The 25,289-nt window shown below is 43.3% G+C and overlaps 1 protein-coding gene across 1 annotated transcript in view; it reads left to right on the forward strand.

Moving 5' to 3' along the window:
• The first annotated feature begins 1,502 nt into the window (after nt 1-1,502).
• LOC139454228 (guanine nucleotide-binding protein G(o) subunit alpha) overlaps nt 1,503-25,289 on the forward strand; it is a 63,968-nt gene continuing 40,181 nt past the window's right edge. Inside the window, exons 1-2 of the mRNA XM_071235815.1 lie at nt 1,503-2,203; nt 2,524-2,566. Of these exons, the coding sequence (XP_071091916.1) occupies nt 2,086-2,203; nt 2,524-2,566 (161 nt within the window). The 5' untranslated portion in view covers nt 1,503-2,085. The remainder of the gene's footprint in view (nt 2,204-2,523; nt 2,567-25,289) is intronic.

Below are 25,289 nucleotides of genomic sequence, written 5' to 3' on the forward strand. Positions count from 1 at the left end.
GACACACACGCTGACAGACTCACACCCTGACAGACTCACACTGAGATAAACACAGAGGGAGACAAACATTGAGAGACGCACACGGATAGACACATATTAACAAACACACACTGACAGATGCAGTCTGACAGACACACATTGGGAAACACACACTGAGAGACTCTTACTGACACACACTGACAGACATACACTGACAGGCACGCATACTGACACACACAGACAGACACACTGAGAGACTGGCGCATACTTACAGACACATACTGAGAGACACAGTAAGACACACACTGACAGACACACACTGACAGACACACACTGACAGACGCACACAAGGGAAGACAGATCAACTTTTTGAAACACTTTTAACATTTTTAATTATAGTTGTATCGCCGTACTTTAGGATGACATTTAATAACAGTTGTTTATGCCTCTGTTTCATTCTTTAAAAATATTTTGTCTTCGTCGATGAGGACCGAATGGTCCCAAAGGGGTACAAAAGTCTTTTCTCAGCGACAGCGGTTGCCTCCCCTCTATCACTTACATTTACAGCTCTACCTGTTACTGATACGACCTGATAGTGACATCTGTCCGGCCTGGGAGATAATAGCGCCGGGGTGGGGAAGGATAAAGGATGGATGAAGCTGTGGACCGTTAACCCAGCTATTGTCAAATCTGTGTCACAACACGTAGTAAAGAGATCCTTTTTATAGAGGGAAATGAACAATCAAACAAAACTTCGTATTTCGGTATCCATTGTGTTGTTATGAATAATATATCGCTGTTTATTTATATAAAATATTTTGACAAATGTTATAGTAAATACCAAAGTAGTTATTTGTTCACTGTTATTATATTTGCCATTAAAATGACCAAACAACAAGCAAGAACATAAAGTTTTGAAATGTATCAAAACAAACACATGACCCTTCGGCATTTTAATCGAAGTATTTTTTCAATACTTGAAAATATATGATTCTTTAATTGGCTGGAAAGTTGTAATTTTACGGGTTTGGGACCGCTCAGTTCGCCTTTAAGAAAAAACTAAACATAAAAAATACAGCAAAACCTACTCGCGTATCAGGTTGTAAATAACAAAACTACTAAATCTAAAAAGACGATAAATTCCAGCTTTAATAGACTCATAAAAATAGATATTCAAACCGTCGATGAACATGCGAAAAGTGTATATATCTCCCACCCATAATAAATTAACAGGAATAGAAAACAAGCGGCTATAAATATGCATGGAATAATTGATGTGGAACCATGTGATATATGTTAATAATGCCATGGAACTCGGAACCAATATTTTGGCGAGTAAGAGCTCAAGCCCGCACCCTACAAGCCCACCCAGTGTGCCCTTATCGCTGTCTGGTCTCGATATACCACCATTCTCACTACAACTCCATTCGTAATATGAAATGACCTTAATTTTCATAATTTCTTAATTCCATCGCCTGCAGAATAATATCCAGGCAGCCCGTGCTTGCTATGACGTCACTCTGTGACCCCACGTTGGCGATCTATTAGGACAACGTAGCAGAGAAGAGTTCGATCTACCGACACCAGGGCTCGCCAGCGCTAGCCGGCATATTAAACATTGCCTTTGTTCCCGTGACTAGCTCGGGCCTCCAACAAACCACGCACCGTTCTCGGGAACTACGCCAGAAAGAAGGGGGATGGTTGTTCGATGCCTTCTGCCAAATATTGGTATTTGAGTGTTCCATGTCTTGTAGCAACACGAGAACATTGCTTCGGTGTGAGAGAAGCGACGCGAGTTGGGGACTGGGTGTATTGGCAAATTGAGAATCATTAGCGAGCGAGCGAGTTGCTGCATCTCGCCAAGCATCACACAGTTGTGGAACAGAGGCCTCTTTTTATGCAGAGACGGAGCCCTACCGGATAGCCTCAGCTAGGATATATATTGTAGCTATTTTTCTTTAACAAGTCGAGGCTGTAGAAGGGCCGCTCTAGCTGGACAAGACGGCAGCGTCGGTGACAGCGGTGTGTGTTGGGCGGCAGTATTGGCGCGACAAGTATACAGCAACGAGCCGTGTACAGTGAGTTGGACCTAGCATCGCCACCAAGATGGGTTGTACCATGAGCGCAGAAGAACGACAGGCGTTGGAGCGAAGTAAGGCCATTGAGAAAAATCTCAAAGAGGATGGTATCCAAGCTGCCAAGGATATAAAACTGTTGCTTTTAGGTAAGAAACGCACAGGGCATGTCTGTTGTGAGTGCAAGATAGCCAGTGATTAATGAATTCACCGGAAAGCATAATCAAAGTAATTTTTAGTAACGGATTGTTATTATGCGGCGGCCATATTGGATATCTCTGTACAAGCCCGCCAATCCAAGAACCTGCACACTTTGGGCTAAAATAACCCCGTAATGGCACCGTTTTTGCTGTTTGGGGTTCCTGCTTTGAAAATGCATATATTGTGACATTAAAATGCACCAATCTAGCTTAGTAAACAGCTCTATTTGAGACTATATTTACATACTCTCGTTTCTGTTTTTATATAGGTGCGGGAGAATCGGGCAAAAGCACAATTGTCAAACAAATGAAGTAAGCAAATTCTTTCATTATTTGATGTTATCTGGAGTATTTCGATTTTATTTTGGTGTGGTCATGTTATCGACTTTCCACATGGGTCGAGTGTTGTTTTTCAAGGGCCGATTACTTCCTAATGTTAAAGATTCCCCAACCATATGCTTGCAATTATTATGCCAGTTGAGGGTGTTGCCAACCATTCTGTCGTCTGCTACCGATATCGAAGCAGACGACATGGAGACCTTACTCATCTTGAGGCTGTATCTTTGGTATGGCGGTTCATTATTCGACAGATCTCACTATGTGGATCGTCGCTTGTATGACACCTTTGTACACAATCGGCGAATTCACATAGATACTAATTTTTCTCTGAACACATGTCGCGGGTTAATTAAGTACTTTTTGGAACCAGTCGACCGTGTCGCACGCCAAATGGTTGCAGATGTTCATACGATACTTCCGCATGTATAAAACAACTTGTGCTATTATTCCACTCCAACAATAGAATTTCAAAGCTGTTGGTTGAATGAAATATTGAGTGTTTCGGGTTTGATATCAACTTCATTTTGAAGTAAAAACATTCAAACGTAGTATTTTATTATTGTACGCCGTTTTAATTAGCGTAGTCGTTATCGTCAGCCTTGACCCCTGGGGTTCAAAGGGTAGTATTTCATTTATGCATACTGGCTTTTCTCCTGATCAGCGCGTGTTTGTAATACGCCCGTCATGTGTTTTCACAATGATGTAGTTTTCACACTGCCATATACAATGCTTAGCTTGACAGGTGTGCAAGTCACCTGCTGGCCCCTGTGTGTGACCTCTCTCCCCCTTCCCCCTAACCCGACCCAATTGCGTGTGGCTGGACACCCCATACAGCAATTTCTATTGTGTACGGTGATGGGTCACTGAGGTACAAACCTGTTAATATTTTTGACAGTTCAACAACACGTGTAGTTCACACATTTTTGGCCTCGCGAAACACTTTTCAACAGCTGAAGCAAAAAGACGTTTGATCTCCATTCGGTGTATTGATCGAGATATACGAAATGACTATCTGACTATCTCTTTATCAATGTTTATGCATCACAAATTATAAGACTTATATACAATTTGGATTATAATAGATAGTGTTTTCATAAACATATTGATTCATTGCGTTTGCCTATCATACATAATCATTAATGTAAACTTCCGTATTTTGTATATTTAAAATAGGTAGGTAGATACTATAGATGCATATCTCTTAAGAATATATGATATTTCGTTTCAACAAATATTATCATAGCCTCAAGGTAAGCACAACGACCCCTTCCAATGCGACATCGCCGCCATTAGTGATGGAAGCTGCCTTGCCCTTGTATAAGCCACCTGCTGCCTCCCTCCCCCATCTCCAGTAACTGTCCTAACACAAGCACCTACATCAGACGCCATCTTTCCCCACCCCAGGAACAACCCACCCCTCAACACTCTCTCCCTCTCCCTGCCTAGGCTGAAGCAGCCTTGTTGTATAGTCGCGACCATTACCAGTTATCCATTGTCAAGTATCATTCATAAATTATCCCCGCGATCGTTCGCTGAGCTATTCAAAATGGTGGACGAACTAGTGTGATCGCAGATTCGACACAATCTTCGGCATATTCATCGAAATATTGATGTGTTTTGGTCAAGTTAGCGGTATTAGGGAGCGTGTTGGTAGGTTTACAAGTCTGTGGCAGCGGTGCGATTGGAAACCAAGATGGCGGGAGTTGATCAACCTCCATACAGCTCCCTCCCTCCACTCTCATCGATCCGATAGCTCGCTTGCTAGAGATTATTAAAATCTAGTCACAAATTAATTATCGCAGGGCAATATTTATACTCATCGTTGTAACTCCCCACACTGTTGAAAGAACCTGTGGGATATGGATGGAGGTCTATATTTCCACAGAGACAGTGTTGGCAGATTTGAGCAGTGAAATAAATTAAATATGCGGGAGTCAGAATTAGGTCGGATGTAAATGTATTTTATCTGTAATAGAATGTTAGGGATTACACAGATGAGATTGTTCCTTTCCTCGTACATGGTGTATTTTATATAGTCCGATATAGCAGCGCTCATTCATCGCGCGTTGTCATGGCAACCCAGAACCGTGTTGGATAGCCTGAAGAGAACCTGTCTTGTAGTGTCTTCCATGGCTGGTTAAGCCGCCGGGGAATCTAGACAGCGGACGTACATCGCGCTTGTGGAGAAACTCTCGTACTTCACTCTGCCTCCGTACCTCTCTGGAACGATAACATAACGGTTGTATCCTAATAGTTAGTTGTGAAAACACGGGTCATGTTAAAAGCTGCAGCTTTTGAGTGTCTGTGACCGAATTTGGCAAGTGTGTAGTTTTCTGGATATTGCCGCATCACTCGGCTCCAGCAGCTGCCTGTTTATCATGGATCTTAGTTAGCCGACAGGACGCACAGATTAACGCTGGACAAGAGTGAATCTTAGCCTACGTTTATTGGGGTGCATACGAAAGTGTTCACATCCGATAAGTTTTAGCTCGTTGCGTCACCAGGTTGCACATTGTTTTTGGTTGGGATTTTCTTGGTGGAAATAGTCTGTGCCACATTATTACAGGGTGTATCACAAGTTCCGTATCTTACACAAGCTTCTGCCCACGGTGAATATGTCGTTTCAAATTAACGAAGAGTAAGTACACGTCCCATTATTCGATAAGGATTGATTCATTGACCACACCCAGGTTTTGACACATATAGTACACCCTAAGACATGACACGGCCATTAACCCCTGAACCTAGGATGGAGTAGGTGTACCCTCCCTGTATTGATACATAGGACAGAAACATGACACAGCCATTACCCCCTGAACCTATGATGGAGTAGATGTGCCCTCCCTGTATTGATACATAGGACTGAAACATGACACGGCCATTACCCCCTGAACCTAGGATGGAGTAGGTGTACCCTCCCTGTATTGATACATAGAACAGAAACATGACACAGCCATTACCCCTTGAACCTAGGATGGAGTAGGTGTACCCTCCCTGTATTGATACATAGGACAGAAACATGACACGGCCATTACCCCCTGAACCTAGGATGGAGTAGATGTACCCTCCCTGTATTGATACTTAGGACTCAAACATGACACAGCCATTACCCCCTGAACCTAGGATGGAGTAGGTGTACCCTCCCTGTATTGATACATAGGACTGAAACATGACACGGCCGTTACCCCAGAAACATAGGAGGCAGTAGGTGTACCTTTCATTGAAACATAAGAAACATAGGAGGCAGTAGGTGTACCTTTCATTGAAACATAGGAGGCAGTAGGTGTACCTTTCATTGAAACAAGAAACATAGGACCCAGTGGGTAGTACCTTTCATTGAATCATAAGAAACATAGGAGGTAGTAGGTGTTCCTTTCATTGAAACATAGGACGCAATGGGTGTACCTTTCATTGAAACATAGGAGGCAGTAGGTGTACCTTTCATTGAAACATAGGAGGCAGTAGGTGTACCTTTCATTGAAACAGGATGCAGTAGGTGTACCTTTCATTGAAACATAGGAGGCAGTAGGTGTACCTTTCATTGAAACATAGGAGGCAGTAGGTGTACCTTTCATTGAAACATAGGAGGCAGTAGGTGTACCTTTCATTGAAACATAGGAGGCAGTAGGTGTACCTCTCATTGAAACATAGGGGGCTGTAGATGTACCTCTCATTGAAACATAGGAGGCAGTAGGTGTACCTTTCATTGAAACATAGGCGGCAGTGGGTGTACCTTTCATTGAAACATAGGACGCAGTGGGTGTACCTTTCATTGAAACATAGGATGCAGTGGATGTACCTTTCATTGAAACATAGGAGGCAGTAGGTGTACCTTTCATTGAAACAGGATGCAGTAGGTGTACCTTTCATTGAAACATAGGAGGCAGTAGGTGTACCTTTCATTGAAACATAGGAGGCAGTAGGTGTACCTTTCATTGAAACATAGGAGGCAGTAGGTGTACCTTTCATTGAAACATAGGAGGCAGTAGGTGTACCTCTCATTGAAACATAGGGGGCTGTAGATGTACCTCTCATTGAAACATAGGAGGCAGTAGGTGTACCTTTCATTGAAACATAGGCGGCAGTGGGTGTACCTTTCATTGAAACATAGGACGCAGTGGGTGTACCTTTCATTGAAACATAGGATGCAGTGGATGTACCTTTCATTGAAACATAGGATGCAGTGGGTATACCTTTCATTGAAACATAAGAAACATAGGATGCAGTGGGTATACCTTTCATTGAAACATAAGAAACATAGGACGCAGTGAGTTTACCTTTCATTGAAACATAGGACGCAGTAGGTATACCTTTCATTGAAACATAGGACGCAGTGGGTATACCTTTCATTGAAACATAAGAAACATAGGACGCAGTGGGTGTTCCTTTCATTGAAACATAAGAAACATAGGACGCAGTGAGTTTACCTTTCATTGAAACATAGGACGCAGTAGGTATACCTTTCATTGAAACATAGGACGCAGTGGGTATACCTTTCATTGAAACATAAGAAACATAGGACGCAGTGGGTAGTACCTTTCATTGAAACATAAGAAACATAGGACGCAGTGGGCGTTCCTTTCATTGAAACATAGGACGCAGTAGGTATACCTTTCATTGAAACATAGGACGCAGTGGGTATACCTTTCATTGAAACATAAGAAACATAGGACGCAGTTGTTGTTTCTTTCATTTAAACATAAGAAACATAGGACGCAGTTGGTGTACCTTTCATTGTAACATAGGACGCAGTGGGTGTACCTTTCATTGAAACATAGGGACAAACTCAAGTACGTGCACCACGCTAAGCATATATGTGTATATAACATGAAGAGACGAGACGTGTAAGGTATAGGAGCAGGTGTGGAGTACTGTCATGCCACTTGCAAGTCATAAACAAAGATAGTCCCAGTATTGGAAGATAGGTTTCATTACTGGATCATTAGCCATAAAGAATTGTGGCAGACATGTGGCAGATCAGTGCTTGTTGCAGACGGTCTCTGGCAGATCAGTGCTTGTTGCACGGCCTGTGGCAGAACAGTGCTTGTTGCAGACAGTCTGTGGCAGATCAGTGCTTGTTGCAGACGGCCTTTGGTAGAACAGTGCTTGTTGCAGACGGCCTGTGGCAGACCAGTGCTTGTTGCAGACGGCCTGTGGTAGAACAGTGCTTGTTGCAGACGGTCTGTGGCAGATCAGTGCTTGTTGCATACGGCCTGTGGCAGAACAGTGCTTGTTGCAGACGGCCTGTGGTAGAACAGTGCCCGTTGCAGACGGCCTCTTGCAGATCAGTGCTCGTTGCAGACGGCCTCTTGCAGATCAGTGCTTGCTGCAGACAGTCTATGGCAGATCAGTACTTGTTACAGACGGCCTTTGGTAGAACAGTGCTTGTTGCAGACGGTCTGTGGCAGATCAGTGCTTGCTGCAGACAGTCTATGGCAGATCAGTGCTTGTTACAGACGGTCTGTGGCAGAACAGTGCTTGTTGCAGACGGCCTGTGGTAGAACAGTGCTTGTTGCAGACGGCCTGTAGCGGATCAGTGCTTGTTGCAGACGGTCTGTGGCAGATCAGTGCTTGTTGCAGACGGTCTGTGGCAGAACAGTGCTTGTTGCAGACGGCCTTTGGCAGATCAGTGCTTGCTGCAGACAGTCTATGGCAGATCAGTGCTTGTTACAGACTGTCTGTGGCAGAACAGTGCTTGTTGCAGACGGTCTGTGGCAGATCAGTGCTTGTTGCAGACGGTCTGTGGCAGAACAGTGCTTGTTACAGACGGCCTGTGGTAGAACAGTGCTTGTTGCAGATGGTCTGTGGCAGATCAGTGCTTGTTGCAGACGGCCTGTGGCAGATCAGTGCTTGTTGCAGACGACGTGTGGCAGATCAGTGCTTGTTGCAGACGGCCTGCAGCAGACCAGTGCTTGTTGCAGACGGTTCTCTGGCAGATCAGTGCTTGTTGCAGATGGCCTGTGGCAGATCAGTGCTTGTTGCAGACGACGTGTGGCAGATCAGTGCTTGTTGCAGACGGTCTAAACACTAAAGCCACACTGTATCACCACTGAACTGTGTACTTCAGGAGAATCCAGTGTTGTACGGTGTACCAATATGTAGGTAGGCCAGTCGTTATTCAAACGGTGAAAGCTGTAGTCACAAATAGATGAGGATGTTTTTCTGTAGCCAAACCTACGTTGGAAGAATGGGGAAATGCACTGTGGTAATGCATTTAGTTGTCGGGGTTTGCCTGAAGCACTTACCTGACTCGTATTTTTCAAACTATAAAATAAAACACCGTTTTTAATTTCCTTGTGACCCGATGGTTGTCAGTGTGGAAATACTAAACTTTACTCTGGTATGTTATGATATGATCATTGTACAGCAGCAAGCGTGTGCCCGACGTGTTCCTACTTACATGATGTAAACACCATCTCGTACCGGGATCGCACATCAGCTGCGGCATGCCTTGGGGATAGCGGTGACGGCAGTAGCTGTGGGCATCGTGATTGTACATTTGGAGTTGATAGCTCACCACCCAGAACACATGCACCCAATACAGGCAGCAGCCATCTGCTAGAACCTGCATATGATGTCCTATTTAACCTTGATGTGACGCTACCGGGCATTTGCAGGTTATCTAGATTGTTGGATTTCGAAGGAGCGATATGCGTTGCCCTGCTTAAGCCGATCAGACGTCCATCATGTCTTTGTTCCCAGACGTTGTGTATTCAAGATGATGGTGACATATCTATACTGAACTGAATTCGTCAGGGTACATCTGCATCTATATCAGGGTACACCTGCATCTATATCAGGGTACACCTGCATCTATATCAGGGTACGCATGCATCTATTTCAGGGTACACCTGCATCTATATCGGGGTACACCTGCATCTATATCAATGTACGCCTGCATCTATATCAGGGTACACCTGCATCTATATCAGGGTACACCTGCATCTATATCAGGGTACACCTGCATCTATATCAGGGTACGCCTGCATCTATATCAGGGTACGCCTGCATCTATATCAGGGTACGCCTGCATCTATATCAGGGTACACCCGCATCTATATCAGGGTACACCCGCATCTATATCAGGGTACACCTGCATCTATATCAGGGTACGCCTGCATCTATATCAGGGTACGCCTGCATCTATATCAGGGTACACCTGCATCTATATCAGGGTACACCTGCATCTATTTCAGTGTACACCTGCATCTACATCCTTGTCTCCCTACATCCCAATGTGGTAGCGCAATAGAATCCTTGGATAGGTTTCGTTCCTGCGCCACATGTGGCCGTGTGTGGTGTCTCATTAGGCTAGTATCTGTGTTCGAGATATACCTCTGTTCACCCATCTGTGAATGGGTACCCGTTAGAATGAGTTGATAATGTGACTATCAACCACATGCAGCTCGGATTGTATACTTCCCAGGGAGCTAAGAATGTAAATTAAGTGTACATTGATCCATTAATCGGGGTAATTATAATGCAGCGTTTAGAGTATACATTGAGCGTGGCGTCGGGCGCTTTGTATGTGGACTGTTATTTTTACTCTGGATATGTGGAAAGAGACTTGTTGGTGTGGTTGTACTACAGATATGTTCCCCGGGTACCTCTCTATATACACAAAAGTAACCTAGCTGGGCAGTATATATACACCACTGCAAGTGATCTGTTTACCTTGGTCCGCTACAACGATGACTTCAGCGCCCATACTGCCACACACGTCTGTGTACACAATATGGTATCTTGGATACTTGTTCCAACAACGACCCCAAAACTATTGGTCTGTTCTATATGCTTGAAATGTACTGCATTGACACGTCCTTGTCTGGTCAGGTGACGTGTATATTCATACCGCCTCTGGTGTTAGTGTCGGCTACAACATACCCCCAGTGCCTAGAACGCGTTTGAAAAAGTCACCATTTTAGAAATTCTTCGGCCAAAATGTCTGCAATGAAGTGTCTGGTTGAAATGGTCTTCAACCACAATCGGAGACATTTCAGGCTTATAAAAGTTTCCGCGGCGTGAATATATAGAATTCTTTAATAAAAACTGAATTACCTGATAAGTCGCTGAAGCCAGGTTATGTTCCGCCGCTAAAGTTACGTCATTTTTAATGTTTTCTGACATCAGGAAAATCACCACATTGTTGGCATGTTGTCGATCCGTAATTTAAGCAGTTGACAAATATTTGAAGAAAAATCGCAGTTTTTCTCAATCGCGATTCATGTTCTTTCTCAGTTATGAAATGTCGCTCTTTGCCAAACATCTGTGATGAGCATTACTTTCAAGTCATCCAAAGGTCAAGTAGAGAATTGCATGCAACAAGATGCAAGACATAGTTTTAAGTAGTCTTCGTGAACAACAATGTTCTGAAATTTTGCCTTGGGAATAATGTGCTTATACCAAATCAATGGAACGCATTTGATTAGTAAACCTGTAGTTAAAAACATAAAACGATGCTAAAGAAGATATATTAAAACATCCAGGCAATGTCAGATATGTCACCAAGAGTAATCCAATAGTAAAGTCTAATAATGGCAATGTTTAAAACTTCCTTGTGCCGCCATCTGTATACACGAATGAATATTCATTATTGAGGCCATGACAAAGCGCAAACGAAGACATCTGGAAACTGATACCAGGCTTGATGCATCGTTACTAGTAGTCCTATAGGAAGACTATAATGCTGTACCATTGTTGAACAACATTAACTGCTTGAATATATGCCGCAGCATAATGAGGCTCTCCGAGCAGCACAGCCTACTTGTAACGATGTGCTGAATGTTTGCAACAGGTGCTTGTATTTGATGCGACGGACGCGATGCTGCAGAGTTAGAACAGTGTGAGGTGATAGGGGTTCGCGATCAGCGCATAGTAAACACACTCCCACATACAGCAGTGTGTATTGATTACAGTGCAGTCCTGCCGCACTGTTTTTGTGTAGTGCATGTTACTAAAGTGCCATATGGGGTGGTTTATCCCATACCGTGGGAAGTGTTGCACCTGATGGGTTCACGTTGAGGCAGAGTTGGTTTAATCCAATCATAATGTACTCACGATATGTCTAAGGGTGTCAACCCCTCCTTCCCTGAATCTCGAATACCAACTTATTTTTTACTCTATGTCTCATCTGCTCTCCCATGAATCCCGAATACTACTTAACACAAACCTCAAAGGCTTTGAGACAAGGGTGCGTTTTTAGCGTTAAATTACTGAACAATATCGAAAAAATTAAATATTTTAACGGAAACCTTTAAATACGTCATGTGTTTAAAATGTCGAATCTGCGTACCAAATGCGCTTTTATTGGCGTCCGGCGTACCACACTACCGAGTCCCGAATACCCTCTAAATAGACCCCTGAATCCATACCATAAGGGGGTTGGCAGCCTCATGTTGGACAAAACCTTATTCTGTTAAACCAGACGTGATTATAAACTTGTACCAAGGCATTTGTTGGTTGTGTAACTCGTATGATAGATATGAATGCATATTCCAACTTTTTTTAAAAACTGTAGCTGGGTTGTTGTAAGTCGGGCATAATGTTATGGCGACATCTTGCACCGCGACCTATCACAAAACAATGGGGTATAGAACGCCGCGTTTTGTAATACTTTGATAGGTATAAATGATGATTTCCGTGGATACAAATGTATTTGGTTATATATAGCTATGATGTGATGCGACAGGGCCTTCACCCAGACATCATCATCATCGTCGTCGTCGTCATCAACGTGTGTTGTATAGTATTACCGATTTCCTCAGCCGCCTATGTGCCTTCAACCTGCTTCTGTCTCTCTGTAGTCTAGATCATTGAAACCCTTTTACGATTATCGCATGAAATTACGAGTTTAAAGCTTATTCCGTTAAGAGTAACAGCAGTCGGAGGTTTAATACATATATATAAGGTTACCCAACTCAGTAGTCGAGCCCATCTGGCACTGTAAACACACTGGCTAAGCAGGCACCATTTTGTTTCTATATTTGTTCCAACAAAAGTCGTGTTAAGCACAATGCATGGTAGCTCGAGTCAATATATTGAGTTTCGATTGGCATAAACTCCACATGTGACTGTTCATTCTTCGCGAGGTCAGGGAAAGAGTGATTTGAAAGTAATTATTGGCGTATTTGCGCGCATTGTTCGTAATCCATAAACGGAAAAGTGACATGACGTTTGAACGGGTCGTCTTTGTTGTTCTGTAAACTTATATCTTGATTTTTTGGAAAGAAGACGCTTTTCTCATTCGATACGTGGGTACATGTCTGTCAGTGAGTGAAGCATATGTCTTTTGACTCTGCATATATCGGAGAAGAAAAAGTTATGTAATGACGAGCGTTGTGAAGCCAAGCCCTGACGTGCGCCATGACAGTAGCCGTATCTCTCCGCCATCACTACATGTACCTGCAAAGAGAACCCGAAGACAGCTGCGTTTTGTTTATCTTCTGTGGTGTTCGATTCAGGTAGACATGTATGGACTAAATTCTATCGTTATCGGTCCTTCAGATATCGACCTTTGTTACGAGATAATAGAGATATTGTTGGTTCTCTAGACCTGGACTTTTACATCTCGTGACAGTATTCATGATCTTTTGCCATCGATTTCTACGCTAGATACACCTCCCCTCTCCACCTCCCGGCGGGGCAGGTGATTGATATGGACGACGGGCGTTCCAGACGGGTGGGTTTTACCTGACCCACCAGCTGGTGAAACAATGCTACTCGGATGTGCCACACTTTCAGAATGAGGTCGTGTCAAGGACAACAGACTTCGAGTTGCATTCATGTGCAGAGAATGAGAGTCGGATTATGCACATTAGGGTCTAATAACGCTTTTGGGCCATTTGCATAATTATTCCGCAAGGCAAGCCCAACTGATATGACGTATCGTTAACGAACATGTATGTTTTGATGGAGCTGAAACTTCCCCGATGGGTAAATAATGTTAATTAATGCAGAAGCTCGTCTCCCTTTCCTGGGTGGTGTTATTGACTAGTTCGAATGTGTTCATAAATCTAGAACTGCACAATACTAACACCTGTGATAAGTAAGTTGAAATTTATTTTGCACATAATATTATGATTGATATTTCATGGCAGATAATGTTAATATCCCCAGCTAGCCAGCGACCCATGTGTACCTCCTCGTAAGGAAGCAGCCTATATCAGCGTCGCCCGTGATCAGGCGTTAATAAATTAATCCATTTTGAAAATATATGAGCAAAATTCATAAAAAGTAAACTTGATGATTGTCTCCATAAAACATTTTTAACATTTGACAAATATAGTCCACCATTAATGCGGTGTAGCAAAACGACTGTAAATAGATGTGATTACTTCTGAGAATGACAATGTAAGGTGCAGTGACTCAGCAGACAATTTCTGTAGGAGAGTATATGACACCATTCGGCAGCAGTGTGTAACTGATACGAAGGTCAGCCCACAAAGCTCTTCTCCAGCACATGTTTAATGCTGCTGCTGTGCGTGTAATTAATTTTCACTTACGGTACATGTCTGGGAATCATCAACAACAAATGTCGAATTTCCTTTGGCACAATATCTACCTAACTCTAACCTGAACAACTCGCAACTGAATATTATAATAACACTGAGTCATTGCCAACAGGTCGAGGCCGGCTTTTCTCCATCTCCTCATCTATACATAGTATGTTTTCATGCAGTTAGGTCGTGTTGCTATCTTAACAAATATACTGACTGTGCCGTTCAGATAGCCAGAAGTTACAATTAGTTCCTGTGAATACGTTCGGATAATTAGCGCAAAAAGTAGTCAGTTATTACAGCTCATTAAACCAGTATGTGTGGTTACTTATACTGATGTGTTGCACGCAATGGCGGTATGTGTATGTGTCAGGCCTATGGCAATACAAAGTTTAACGTCGTCAATCCATTATTTGTCTGTTGCGCATACTTCTTGTAAATAGATGCACTGTAATAGCTCGGTGTTACATACAGTTTATTGTGCGGAGGATACGGCCTGTCGATCTTCTTTTTGCGGTCTTGTGGTGTCTCGAATAAATTTGCGCCAATTCAAAGATCTATCGGTTCATCTGCAGCATTATATGGAGTGCTCGATGTCCAGGAAACAGAGTGTTGCAAGCGTGTTTCAAAGGCCTGCTGTCTCCAACGTGTCGTGCTCAGTCATAATTAGTTCATTTGATGCAATAACATGTTCGATATCAAGGATACAGAGAGGTGAATTTCTGAATGCAATGGTTTGATGTCTCGAAGATGCTCGTGCACATTCGTTGATGTTCATATCAAACATTATATAGTGCTCGATACCAAGGGTACAGAGAGTGTATTGTCTGTATGCAATCTTTTGATGTCTCGAAGGTGTTCGTGCCGTTTTGTGATTAGTTCATTGGAAGCATTATATCAAGAATAGAGTTGCAACCGTCTGATGTCTCGAAGGTGTTCAAATTCAGGGCGTGTTGTGATTTGTTCTCTTGAGGCCTGACGCGGGGTACTTGGTATACAGGAACGGGGTGTTGGCCTTCTGTCTGGGGACTTGTGGTATTTAGAAGTTACATTAAGGCTCATGTATGATGGTGTTCCCCCAAGTGGCTGCACATATCGAAACATTATTGGAAGTCGATATCTGGAGCTGAAAGAAGCAGCATTTCCTTCTTTGGAACCTATAGAATTTCAAGTAGTTTCATTTCGCGTCAGTCTCATGGTCATTCTGCTACTGGTTAAGCGCCCAATGGTTAGGAGTGTTTATCGTCACGCATAATGTTATATTTATGTGCATATGTATAATGCGCCAGATCCACACCCTAAAGCATGCTCGGCCCGTGAAGATTCGGGGTAGAATAGGTCTTTAGCAACCCATGCTTGCCGTAAAAGGTGACTATGCTTGTCGTAAGAGGCGACTAACAGGATCCGGTGGTCAGGCTTGCTGACTTGATCGATGCATGTCATCGATCCTAATTGCGTGGATCGATGCTCATGTTGTCAATCACTGGATTGTCTTGGGGCAGACTCGAGTATTTACAGACCGCCTTCATATAGCTGTAATATCAGTGGGTCAGTGTGCACATGATTTTCATTCTCAGCTCCCAGGAGAGTAAGCTACCACATATGCCTAATGCGCTAGGTTAACAATCACATTTTCATCTAATTCTACTGTTGGGTGACCAGGGGCATATTTCGAACAAAGTCACATGTGCTTCAGTGTGGGACAGGACGCGATCCAACTACTCCCCGCGACCAACGTTGCTTAATTTACCTGATTTGTGACCTGTGTCATGAACACATGACCACGTGACGTCATAAAGTCCTGGGTTCGATTTCGACATAAGAGTTTTGAGTTCCAACTGTGATGCGACGGTGAAGAAGACCATGCATCCATCACGCCTCGTTCGCCGTCGGGAGGCGAATAGTGTTGGGCACGTCTTCACAGCCAGTTTTCAAGAATTCATGCATGTAAATATTTACATTGTGTTGACCTGGACCTGTGGATAATGTAAACAATATCTTTGTTACTGGCACCACGTAAGGTCACGTGACTCCTTCCTGAATCATATACCCGAAGGGCAGTAGATATTTAGTATGTCAATGACGTAGTTCAAAGTAACTGACGTTCATGTCGAGCCTTCACGTTGTAGATGTTACAGCCGGAGAAGCTGCCGCAGCCGGTGTGTCCGTCGTCCACCTGTAAGCGCTTATATCATTAATGAGTTAATGGCAACCTTGCCATGGTAAAAGCCCGGATGTATGCGCCCGGCTTTGTTTACAAGCAGCGAGGTTTCTATCACGAGAAAATTAGATCTAGAGCCCATTTTACTACCCAAGGTTTTGGCTATCTGCTCACAACTGCTGGAGAGGTGGTATTCCTGGTTTAAGGTGACGTCACGGGGTGCAGGAATAGCGCCAACATGATGCGCCTCGTGTGCTGATAATTAACTACCACGTGACATAAAGATGGAAATAAACATAGCCGGCTTTGGACACGTGGTTTTGGCACCAGATATACTGCAGTATATCACTGGCTCAATGCAGGGATAGCAATAACTTCACCTAGGCTTGAGTAGCTCCTCATTGAACTCCTACAACCATAAAGCTGCCTCGGAAATATATACATGGCGTTCTCAGCGCCTTGCGTCCTCACCAAACAGGTTTGATTTTAGATCAGTTTAATTCGTAAGAGGTTCGGTACATTATTCTTTACAGGATGGAATCGTAATTAAATGGCAGTAACCTTGATTTAGCAGTTGTGATGCTTGGTGAGCGTGCATCATGGTCACGCTCTTTGTGGGACTTCCATCGTAATGAACCAAGCTCCTACCACCTCAGACTCGTCTGATATGCGCGTCCGCCGTTATGTGTTTTGTCGTTCATTAAGAATATTCTGGGATTTTTTCGGTTGCACTCACTATCAAAAGTATTATCGTGGATAATAAAAACCTAAACTAGAGCCTTGTATGTTGACACATCAAAGTTGAATGAGTACACGAAGCATTTGGGGATCACGACAGCTGCTGTCCACCGTACATCCTTTATGTTTACTTGTTTATTAATGTGAATGTCAAAAGTTCTTGTCTGCGTACCAAAGTGAGGTATTATAATTGCTTCATACATTACGGCTCCATAGTATTCATGGTTAGCGAACTGAGAACCATGTCTAAACGTCCATCCTAGAATATGTCGTTCAGATCCGCCTTATATCGAGGAAGGTTTTGTATTATATTCCACAACATGTTTCATTAGTACCGCGTAAACGATTGTGCGGCGTCTCTGGGGGGCGTTGTCTGGTGGAGTGACGTCACGATTGCAGAAAATCGATTGGTATAAGTTAGCGATGCGGACGATGGCCTGACCACGATGGCTACTTACTATGACTGGTCGCCGGTAGCCATGCAAGGCTGGGCCGATATTCTCGCTGTCCATTGATCTCGGGACTTGCCAGAAAAATTAGGCTGTGTCGCTCGGCTTCAAGCGAAGAATTTTATTTAATGAACTGACCTAGATGATTCAGACAGATGCGAAGACCCAACGTCGGTGTCCATACACCCGAAAGCCAAAGATAACGTTGGCAACACGATGGACGTGTGCCGGTCGATGCTCATGTACCCGATTGCCAAACCGATTGATGGAGGGAAGAATGGCATCTGGAAGACTGTTGGTCTGTGTCAGAATACCCGAACACTAACCGATTCCTGGCTCCAGAATCACACCGACAAGACGCCATTGTCAAGCACGCCAAGGAAAGTCCTCACCGACAGTTTCAGCCATATATTGCAGATAGACCAAATCGATTTTCTATCGCCTGTTTTAGGACGGGGTCATTTACACTTGGGCGGAAATAGTAAATTCATGTATGGAAGTCTGCCCCTCAGAGTCTAAGCAAGTTCTAGGTACAACAAGTACGTTGAAGTTATCAGACTGTCTCTGTAATTTATGTGATTGCTGGTTTGCTGGTGAAAGTCAAGCTTCGGTTGATGCAGATACTTTCAAATAACGTATTGACGTTCTTGCTCGGGCCCAGCTCAGCGCCATTACGGTGCATTATCAGTATTTTGAACTCGTGTTTGTTTATTAGCAAATGCTTTATCCCTACACAGAACAAAAGATCTAATGCAAGTGTGTAATTAGTCGTTCTGAGTATAGTATGTTGTTCTATGTTTATATGGACTTATTATTGGCCGTGTGTCTCTTGCAAACCATCAACATGTACTAACAGAGCTATCACAGTGGAGAAACCGACGCACAGTATCTGATTACTGGAAGGAACCAATCGAAAGACATGTCTGTAGACACATTAATGGTTCATATGAATCTTCATAGTGGCTTTCGTGATTTTGCGTTCATTTATATAACAAACTTCCACACGGCAGATGTTCAGAATTATGTCAGTATTTCAACCTTAAACTAGCCACTCTATGACCACATTACAGTCATTTGCGACTCGATAAACCGTTGTAATCACGTGACCTCATACTTGTGGGATTACAAGTCGTACATATTGTGTTGGACTTCAAACCACCCTCCGTACGGACTTTACCGCGCTGTACTGTAGACACCAGTGTACACTGACCAAGAACATGGACTCCGGGCTCTTGTCATCGCTCTCCTCTCGCTCGCCATGTAATTTAGAGGTATTTATTCAAGCCCACCGCTTCCCCCTCCCAGCCGCACACGCCGACATCTGAGTAGAACGCCTCAAAGCCTTACTGTACTCCTGTAATGCAACTCCAGCGTTCTTTATCACATGTTCCCTCCCTCCTGCACGGCAAGGCATGCATGGCATGAGGCCCATGCCAGCGTCTTATTTCGCGATCCAGCGCTATGCTTTGAGGTGTGTCTATAGGCTGGTGAGACTGTAGTTTTTTTCACAGTGTGTAGTCAAGGTGTTTAGCTTACGTCTCGAGTTGCAAACAGCTGGGACATAGACAGCTTCCTACCTAAACCAATGGTCAAAACACAGCCTCGCGTCAGTAGGGCTTGGTACACTTTCAGCCACCTATACTTCACCTGGCGCCTCTGAATGCTCATAGCATTATTAGATTCTTTAATACAGGTGCCACCTGCATGATATAGGTACAACCATATGTACGGAAGCATTGAAAGACTACAAAAGGTGTAGCCCATATGCCAACATATGTTCACATATATCTACATATACCACATAGTGTCTCCTTGTTTATGATTCATTGCCGTGATGCATCATATGTGGCGGGTCATCTGCCCTGTCAGACGGCAACCGAAAGACACACCCGATTATGTTAATATGAGCGCACATTTCAGCAGTTGAAACACAATATATCTCCAAAGTCAGCCCAGTGGCAATCATGGATGGAGACACATGTGTTATGTGTTATCATTGTCTTGGTCAAGGACCGAATCAGAGATATGAAAACACACACACACACACACACACACACACACACACACACACTTCATGTTCACATTGGCATCTTCTGTTTTATACCAATGTTTCAATACGCATGCTTTTGTGCTCAAGCGCACCAAGCTACAGACACCAAGTCACATTGACATACTGGTCGGATTGTTCCCTTGCACATCACAATCTCTGCAGTATTGATTTTATGTTTCATGTAATATACCCACCCCGTCTTGATCTAGCCACCCACCCGCATAAGCAGGCTTTAATTTTTATTTTAGCACCATACCACCCCTCGGCGTTCCAGGGCCTCCAGATGAGATGCTGTTGCTCCATTCAAACATATTTGCTGGTGGAGGCACGGTCTGCCTGCTATTATACACTAGTGTCAGGGTATCGATCCTGTAGTGTAATTAGTTTAAGGCAGTCTGTTTCTGTATGGCTGAGGCCACGCGGGGTATTAAATATTGATGCCATCCAATTGTCAAATATGAAGTGATGGGAAACTTGTCATAATGGTAGAACGACATCCATACTTAAACATTGCCATTCAGTAACGACAAACCGGCCTGCGCTCCGTTTTCCATTTCTCTTGGCCTGTCCTAAAGAAAAAGTCAATTTAAAATTAGATGACATTCTAATTATCTCTGCTGTTTTGGTAGACGAGAAATCAAACCTTCAGCATTATGCAAGTGGTTAAGTAAGGCACTGACATTTACAAAGCACAAATGCACTGTTAAATGTGCATTACTACCGCACCGTTAGACGCTATTCCATCGGATACTCGGACTGCAGCGACCACGAGTTATGATACAAATGGTGTGGCACTAAAATAAGGAGTGCCGTGAATGGGGCTGCTGATGTTGTTAACCAAAGCATCTGGTTATGGATGTTTAGCGTGTAACATCTACCATCATGCTGCATGAAGCCTACATTACACTTTCTTGTATATTGTGCAGCTGAACCCAATTGTCAGTGTCCTATAGTCACACAGACACTCTGTTAGATGTAACCTGTAACTTGTAATCCCATTTCATTCATCCTTAAAAATAAAACAAATTATCAGGAACGTCGGCGTAAGTAAAATTGGAGGGGAAGTAACGTTGCTTAAATAATGTTGTATGTATTCAATCCCCCTGAACGCGTATATTCGTATTTTATTGACGCGAACTAAGTGCAATGAACTGGATATCCAGTTCGGATCGGTCCAAACAGGAACACGGAGTTATTCTGCACCCGTGTACCTGGCTTAATAGACATGCATGCTTATTAGTGCCTGGAATATCATTACCTACGTCAGTTTAGTTAAGGATAAGTTATTGCTGTCTGTCCAACTAACTACAGTGACATTAATTATACACATACATAGTGGGACCCGTGAAGATCCGGGGTAGAATAGGTTGCCGTAAATGGCGACTATGCTTGTCGTAAAAGGCGACTAACGGGATCGGGTGGTCAGTTTCGCGGACTTGGTTGATCGATCTCAATTGCGTGGATCGATGCTCATGATGTCAATCACTGGGTTGTCTGGCTTGAGTCGATTATTTACAGACCGCCGTCATATAGCTGGAATATTGCGAAGTGTGACGTTAAACAACAAACATACATACATACATACATACATACATACATACAATGTCATACATAATGGCCATTACTTCTTCAAAACAGAATCTGTCATGGTCAGAACCATGACAAACCATGACAAGCAATAATCGGTCCATTGTTAGTTCTTCATAATGATGACGAAAATTGGCAAACCTGCTAAAAGGAAGGACATTTAAACCAACATATAAGTGCATCCTGTATTAAATGTATATGCCATCCGACATACCGTGCGGGAATGCAATCTATTGTCCTTCCTTTTCAAAGTTTGAATAGGCACCGCTCCCTTATGCCAATATAGCATCCCTTCTTAGGGAGTCAATGAAGGCCTGAAATAATGTTGTCATAACGAGGTACAGTCCGTAAGAATACCTTTTGAGATTGTCTGAGCAATCATAGTGGTTGTTGGTGCAACAATTAGTTCATGCCGTATCCTGCGGCTAATGTCACAAATAGGAGTATCTCCTGCAGAGGACTTCCGCAATTGAGGCACCATGCGCAGGCGCAACAGGACGCATAAAGAAAAGAGGCGGACACTGATGCGGAGAGATTTCATGAAATTGACTGAAATTGGGATAAGTTCTTTTCTATTTCGCGAATGATTTATTTCTGGATCTCTTCGTTGGTAGTAAAAGAGAGATCTGTGCGGAAGTACAAGCACATGTGATGACCTATATTCAAAAGTTTTGGAAGACGGAAATAACCAATTGAGAACATATGTTGTCCATTATAAGAGACGGCAGATGCAACATTAAGGATAGCTCCATAGGTTGTGATTAAAATGGTTATGTTTGTTATTACTGTCACTCCATGAAAGAACAACGAGATGGCTCATATGTCTGTATCGATCACACGCAAGTATTTGTAACTCAGTTTGACCCGTATAACGAGGATCTTGTACGTGTTGAAACACCTATGACCCAAAACACAATACTTCGTTACTACTAAAATTGTACAGATAGCTCAATAGCGATTTACAAGAAAATCTCAGTGATGTTGACTCGTCAACGATGTGTCCTTGAGGCCGGAGCAGGGGTAAATTATACCGCCATTTTCTCAGATGGCCGCTGGCTCCTGATTCTCTGTAGGACGGTAAATGACGTAGTTTTTGAGAGCATGAAGCACGTTGGGTCTGGAAGGCAAGAGAAGCAAGGAGGTTTGTTTTAGATACCATGCCCAAAGGGAAATGACGAGTATGAATGGAGAATAAGGGAAGAACTTTACGACCGAGACTACGTATGTGACAGATAGGTTCGTCTGATGTGCGCTGGAGATGCGCAGTGGGATTTGTGAGGTTTTGATGTCACGTGTTGTCACCGCAACGTGGATATACGTAACGTGGTGACTTTACGTCAAGGTGACCCACTTCAACATATTTGTCCAGACATAGCTTTAGTGTAGTTGTTTTGTTCTGATAATGATTGCGTAAACATGCCCCCTTGAAAACAACCCATTGACACATACAAACTACAACAACAGTCTGGACGAAAAACACATGTTCTGTTGATGTTACCTTGCCTTGAACGAGACAATATTAGAATTGTCGGCTGTACGAGTATATACGCCCAAGTTTCATGTAGGGATGGTGAAGAAAAGAGCCCCACTAAACCATGGTTGTCTTAACAACTGATTCAAATGAAGATTGGGCGGCTACCCCAGCGTTGCCACTGGTATCAACCTCTAGTTTGTTTGTTCCTACATAGAGGTTATCACGCGAGTGTGTTTGGGGATGGTAAATATCCTGCATTAGGAATAAACATTGTATTTAGCGAGCCTTGGCGAGCTAAATACATAGTGTTTATTCCTAATGCAGGATATTTACCATCCTCAAACACACAAGCGTGATAACCTCTTTATCATATAATGTCATTCTTTAATTCTGTGTTTCAAAATCGCTTTCCCTCTCTCACAAACATTACCGAAACATTGCGAGTTTTCCTGGAATGCGCGCATTAATATTTATTACGTCACAGGGTAAGTGATGTGTCAGTCGGACAGTGACAGTAGCCAGTATAGTTCCAACTAAAATCTGTTTCTTATACAGTGGCGAAGCAACATATACAGAAAACAACAGTTGTTTTAAATTGCCTTTCGCGGCAATCCATCGGTCTATTCGCTAGAGTAACTGCCCTTTGTCAAAGGGAAACTACTCTAAACCTAGTCTGAGACGTCACGGCCACAGTCAGATGTTGTTGACAGTCGGTCTGTTCTGTCATAACGTTAAGAAGTGTAGTCAGATGTACACACGGCGACAAAACGAAACAAGGTAACAATTCAAACATATTTCGGCCAAATACAACTATTTTAATTTGGGGAGAAGGTTTCAAGCCGCAGAGGTCTACAAGCACAGATATGGCTACTGATCCCGCTTGGCTCTGCCTCGTGCCCTCGCAAAATTGTTTCGAAATTTATATCTCCAAAGTTGCCAAAACTTATAAAATGCCTTAGCTACGTCACAGTAAGACACTGATTTTCAGTATGTTAGACTGTTTTTTTGATAATGATAGCAATTATCCCTGTAGTTTATCCAGATTCCCGATGGTTAATTCTGACTCGATCGCCGAATGACGAGGGCGACGCCATGTTTGTTTATAAACAGTGAAAGTAGTCCTACTTGACCTTTGATATTTGCATCTCTATCCGCATATGACCCCAACGGATATCGTTTTTATCCGTTGGCTTTATCCTGTCGAGAAACCTACCCATTATATGATAAATGTAATTATTCGTACAGTGGTGTACAACATCCCACAGAGACATTGCTATAGTGGCACTCTTAGTGACTCCCTAAAGCCAAGTAAAGATCATTACCAAACCCTCCAATGGATGTCAATTTAATGTGGACAGGCACCCGACGTTTTGGAGGGTGTTCTTGCTTCGTCGCCTGGGGCGGTGGGCTAGCGTGGTGGTAAAGCTTTCGCTCACCACGCTGAAGGCCCAGGTTCGAGTATCTGTGAAAAAGCAAGCCAACTTCTGGTGTCTCCCGCAACGATATTGCTATTCGGCGTCGAACCACCCCCATTCACTTCGTCGGGCAAAACCACAATACAGAAGTTGACATGATGGCTTGGTTCTTAGATATCACTTCTAAATGAAAGATTAAGTAAAACGTCAGTGTGGGGGAGTGCTACTGTGCGACCCATCCACCTAATAGTAGTGGACCTATTCATGATAAGTTGACATCCATGAAACGTGGTTCATACACCAAAATGCATGTTACATATGACAGTGTTGGGAAACGCCACTTATGCTCAGATTCGGTGCAATGATCACCGTATCATGTCGGGGGGAACGTAGCTCTGTATGTTTGTTTGTTGATGTCAAAAGCAACCATCACACTTGTTATGAGATGTTGTGAGGCTCCTAGCCATTGTAATAGTAGAATTGTATTAGCTGTCCTTCGTCCTATATGTTAGGATTGAGGCGAAAATCACATGAAATCAGACTAATAGTTTTGAACTAAAAAATATCTGGTTTTGTTTCTGTATCAAATATCCCCGAATGTCCAATGGCCGGTCCCTTACATTCATGACTAACGGGATCACGCGGTCAGACTCGCTGACTTGGTTAATGCATGTCATCGATCCCAATTGCGTGGACCGATGCTCATGATATTAATCACTGGATTGTCTGGTCCAGACTCGATTATTTACAGACCGCCGTCATATAGCTGGAATATTGTTGGGTGCGGCGTTAAACAACAAACCAATCATGACATCCGTAATGAAGAGAATATTTCAAGCTATTGGTCTTCGTCAGAAGCATCTGTGACAATATTCAACGTCATTTGTGCAATCCATGACGTCACTCCAAGCCTAGTTAATTCTTCTATGGCAGGTGCGTGTAGGGTACAGAGATCATGGGAACAGAGCGAATATGACGAAGCCTGAAGAAATGAGTGCTTCACTAAAATAGCCATTCCGGCCGATGTTCCCGGAGGCGACAGGTCCATAAATGTCCTTCTGCTTCGCCATGCTTCACTTTTGTCGCTTCTCTGCCGCCCGTAGTGACGTCACGTAGGTTCTCGCGACTGCCGTTGGTGCTACGATATAGATGGAACACACGTCAACATGTGCCCGTCGTCGCGATCTTTCATCTTAGTAATCGAGGCAGCGGGGGCGATTGTGTCTCATGATGATACGGCAGTTTAACAACAAACAAACCCGCGCCATACTCTTGAAGTATTCCCTGTAATAAAAGACTGTATAGTAACTATGTATAAACCCCATTT

This window comes from Haliotis cracherodii, unplaced genomic scaffold, assembly GCF_022045235.1.
Source record: "Haliotis cracherodii isolate W230 unplaced genomic scaffold, xgHalCrac1.p SCAF_10, whole genome shotgun sequence".
Lineage (NCBI taxonomy): Eukaryota > Metazoa > Mollusca > Gastropoda > Lepetellida > Haliotidae > Haliotis > Haliotis cracherodii.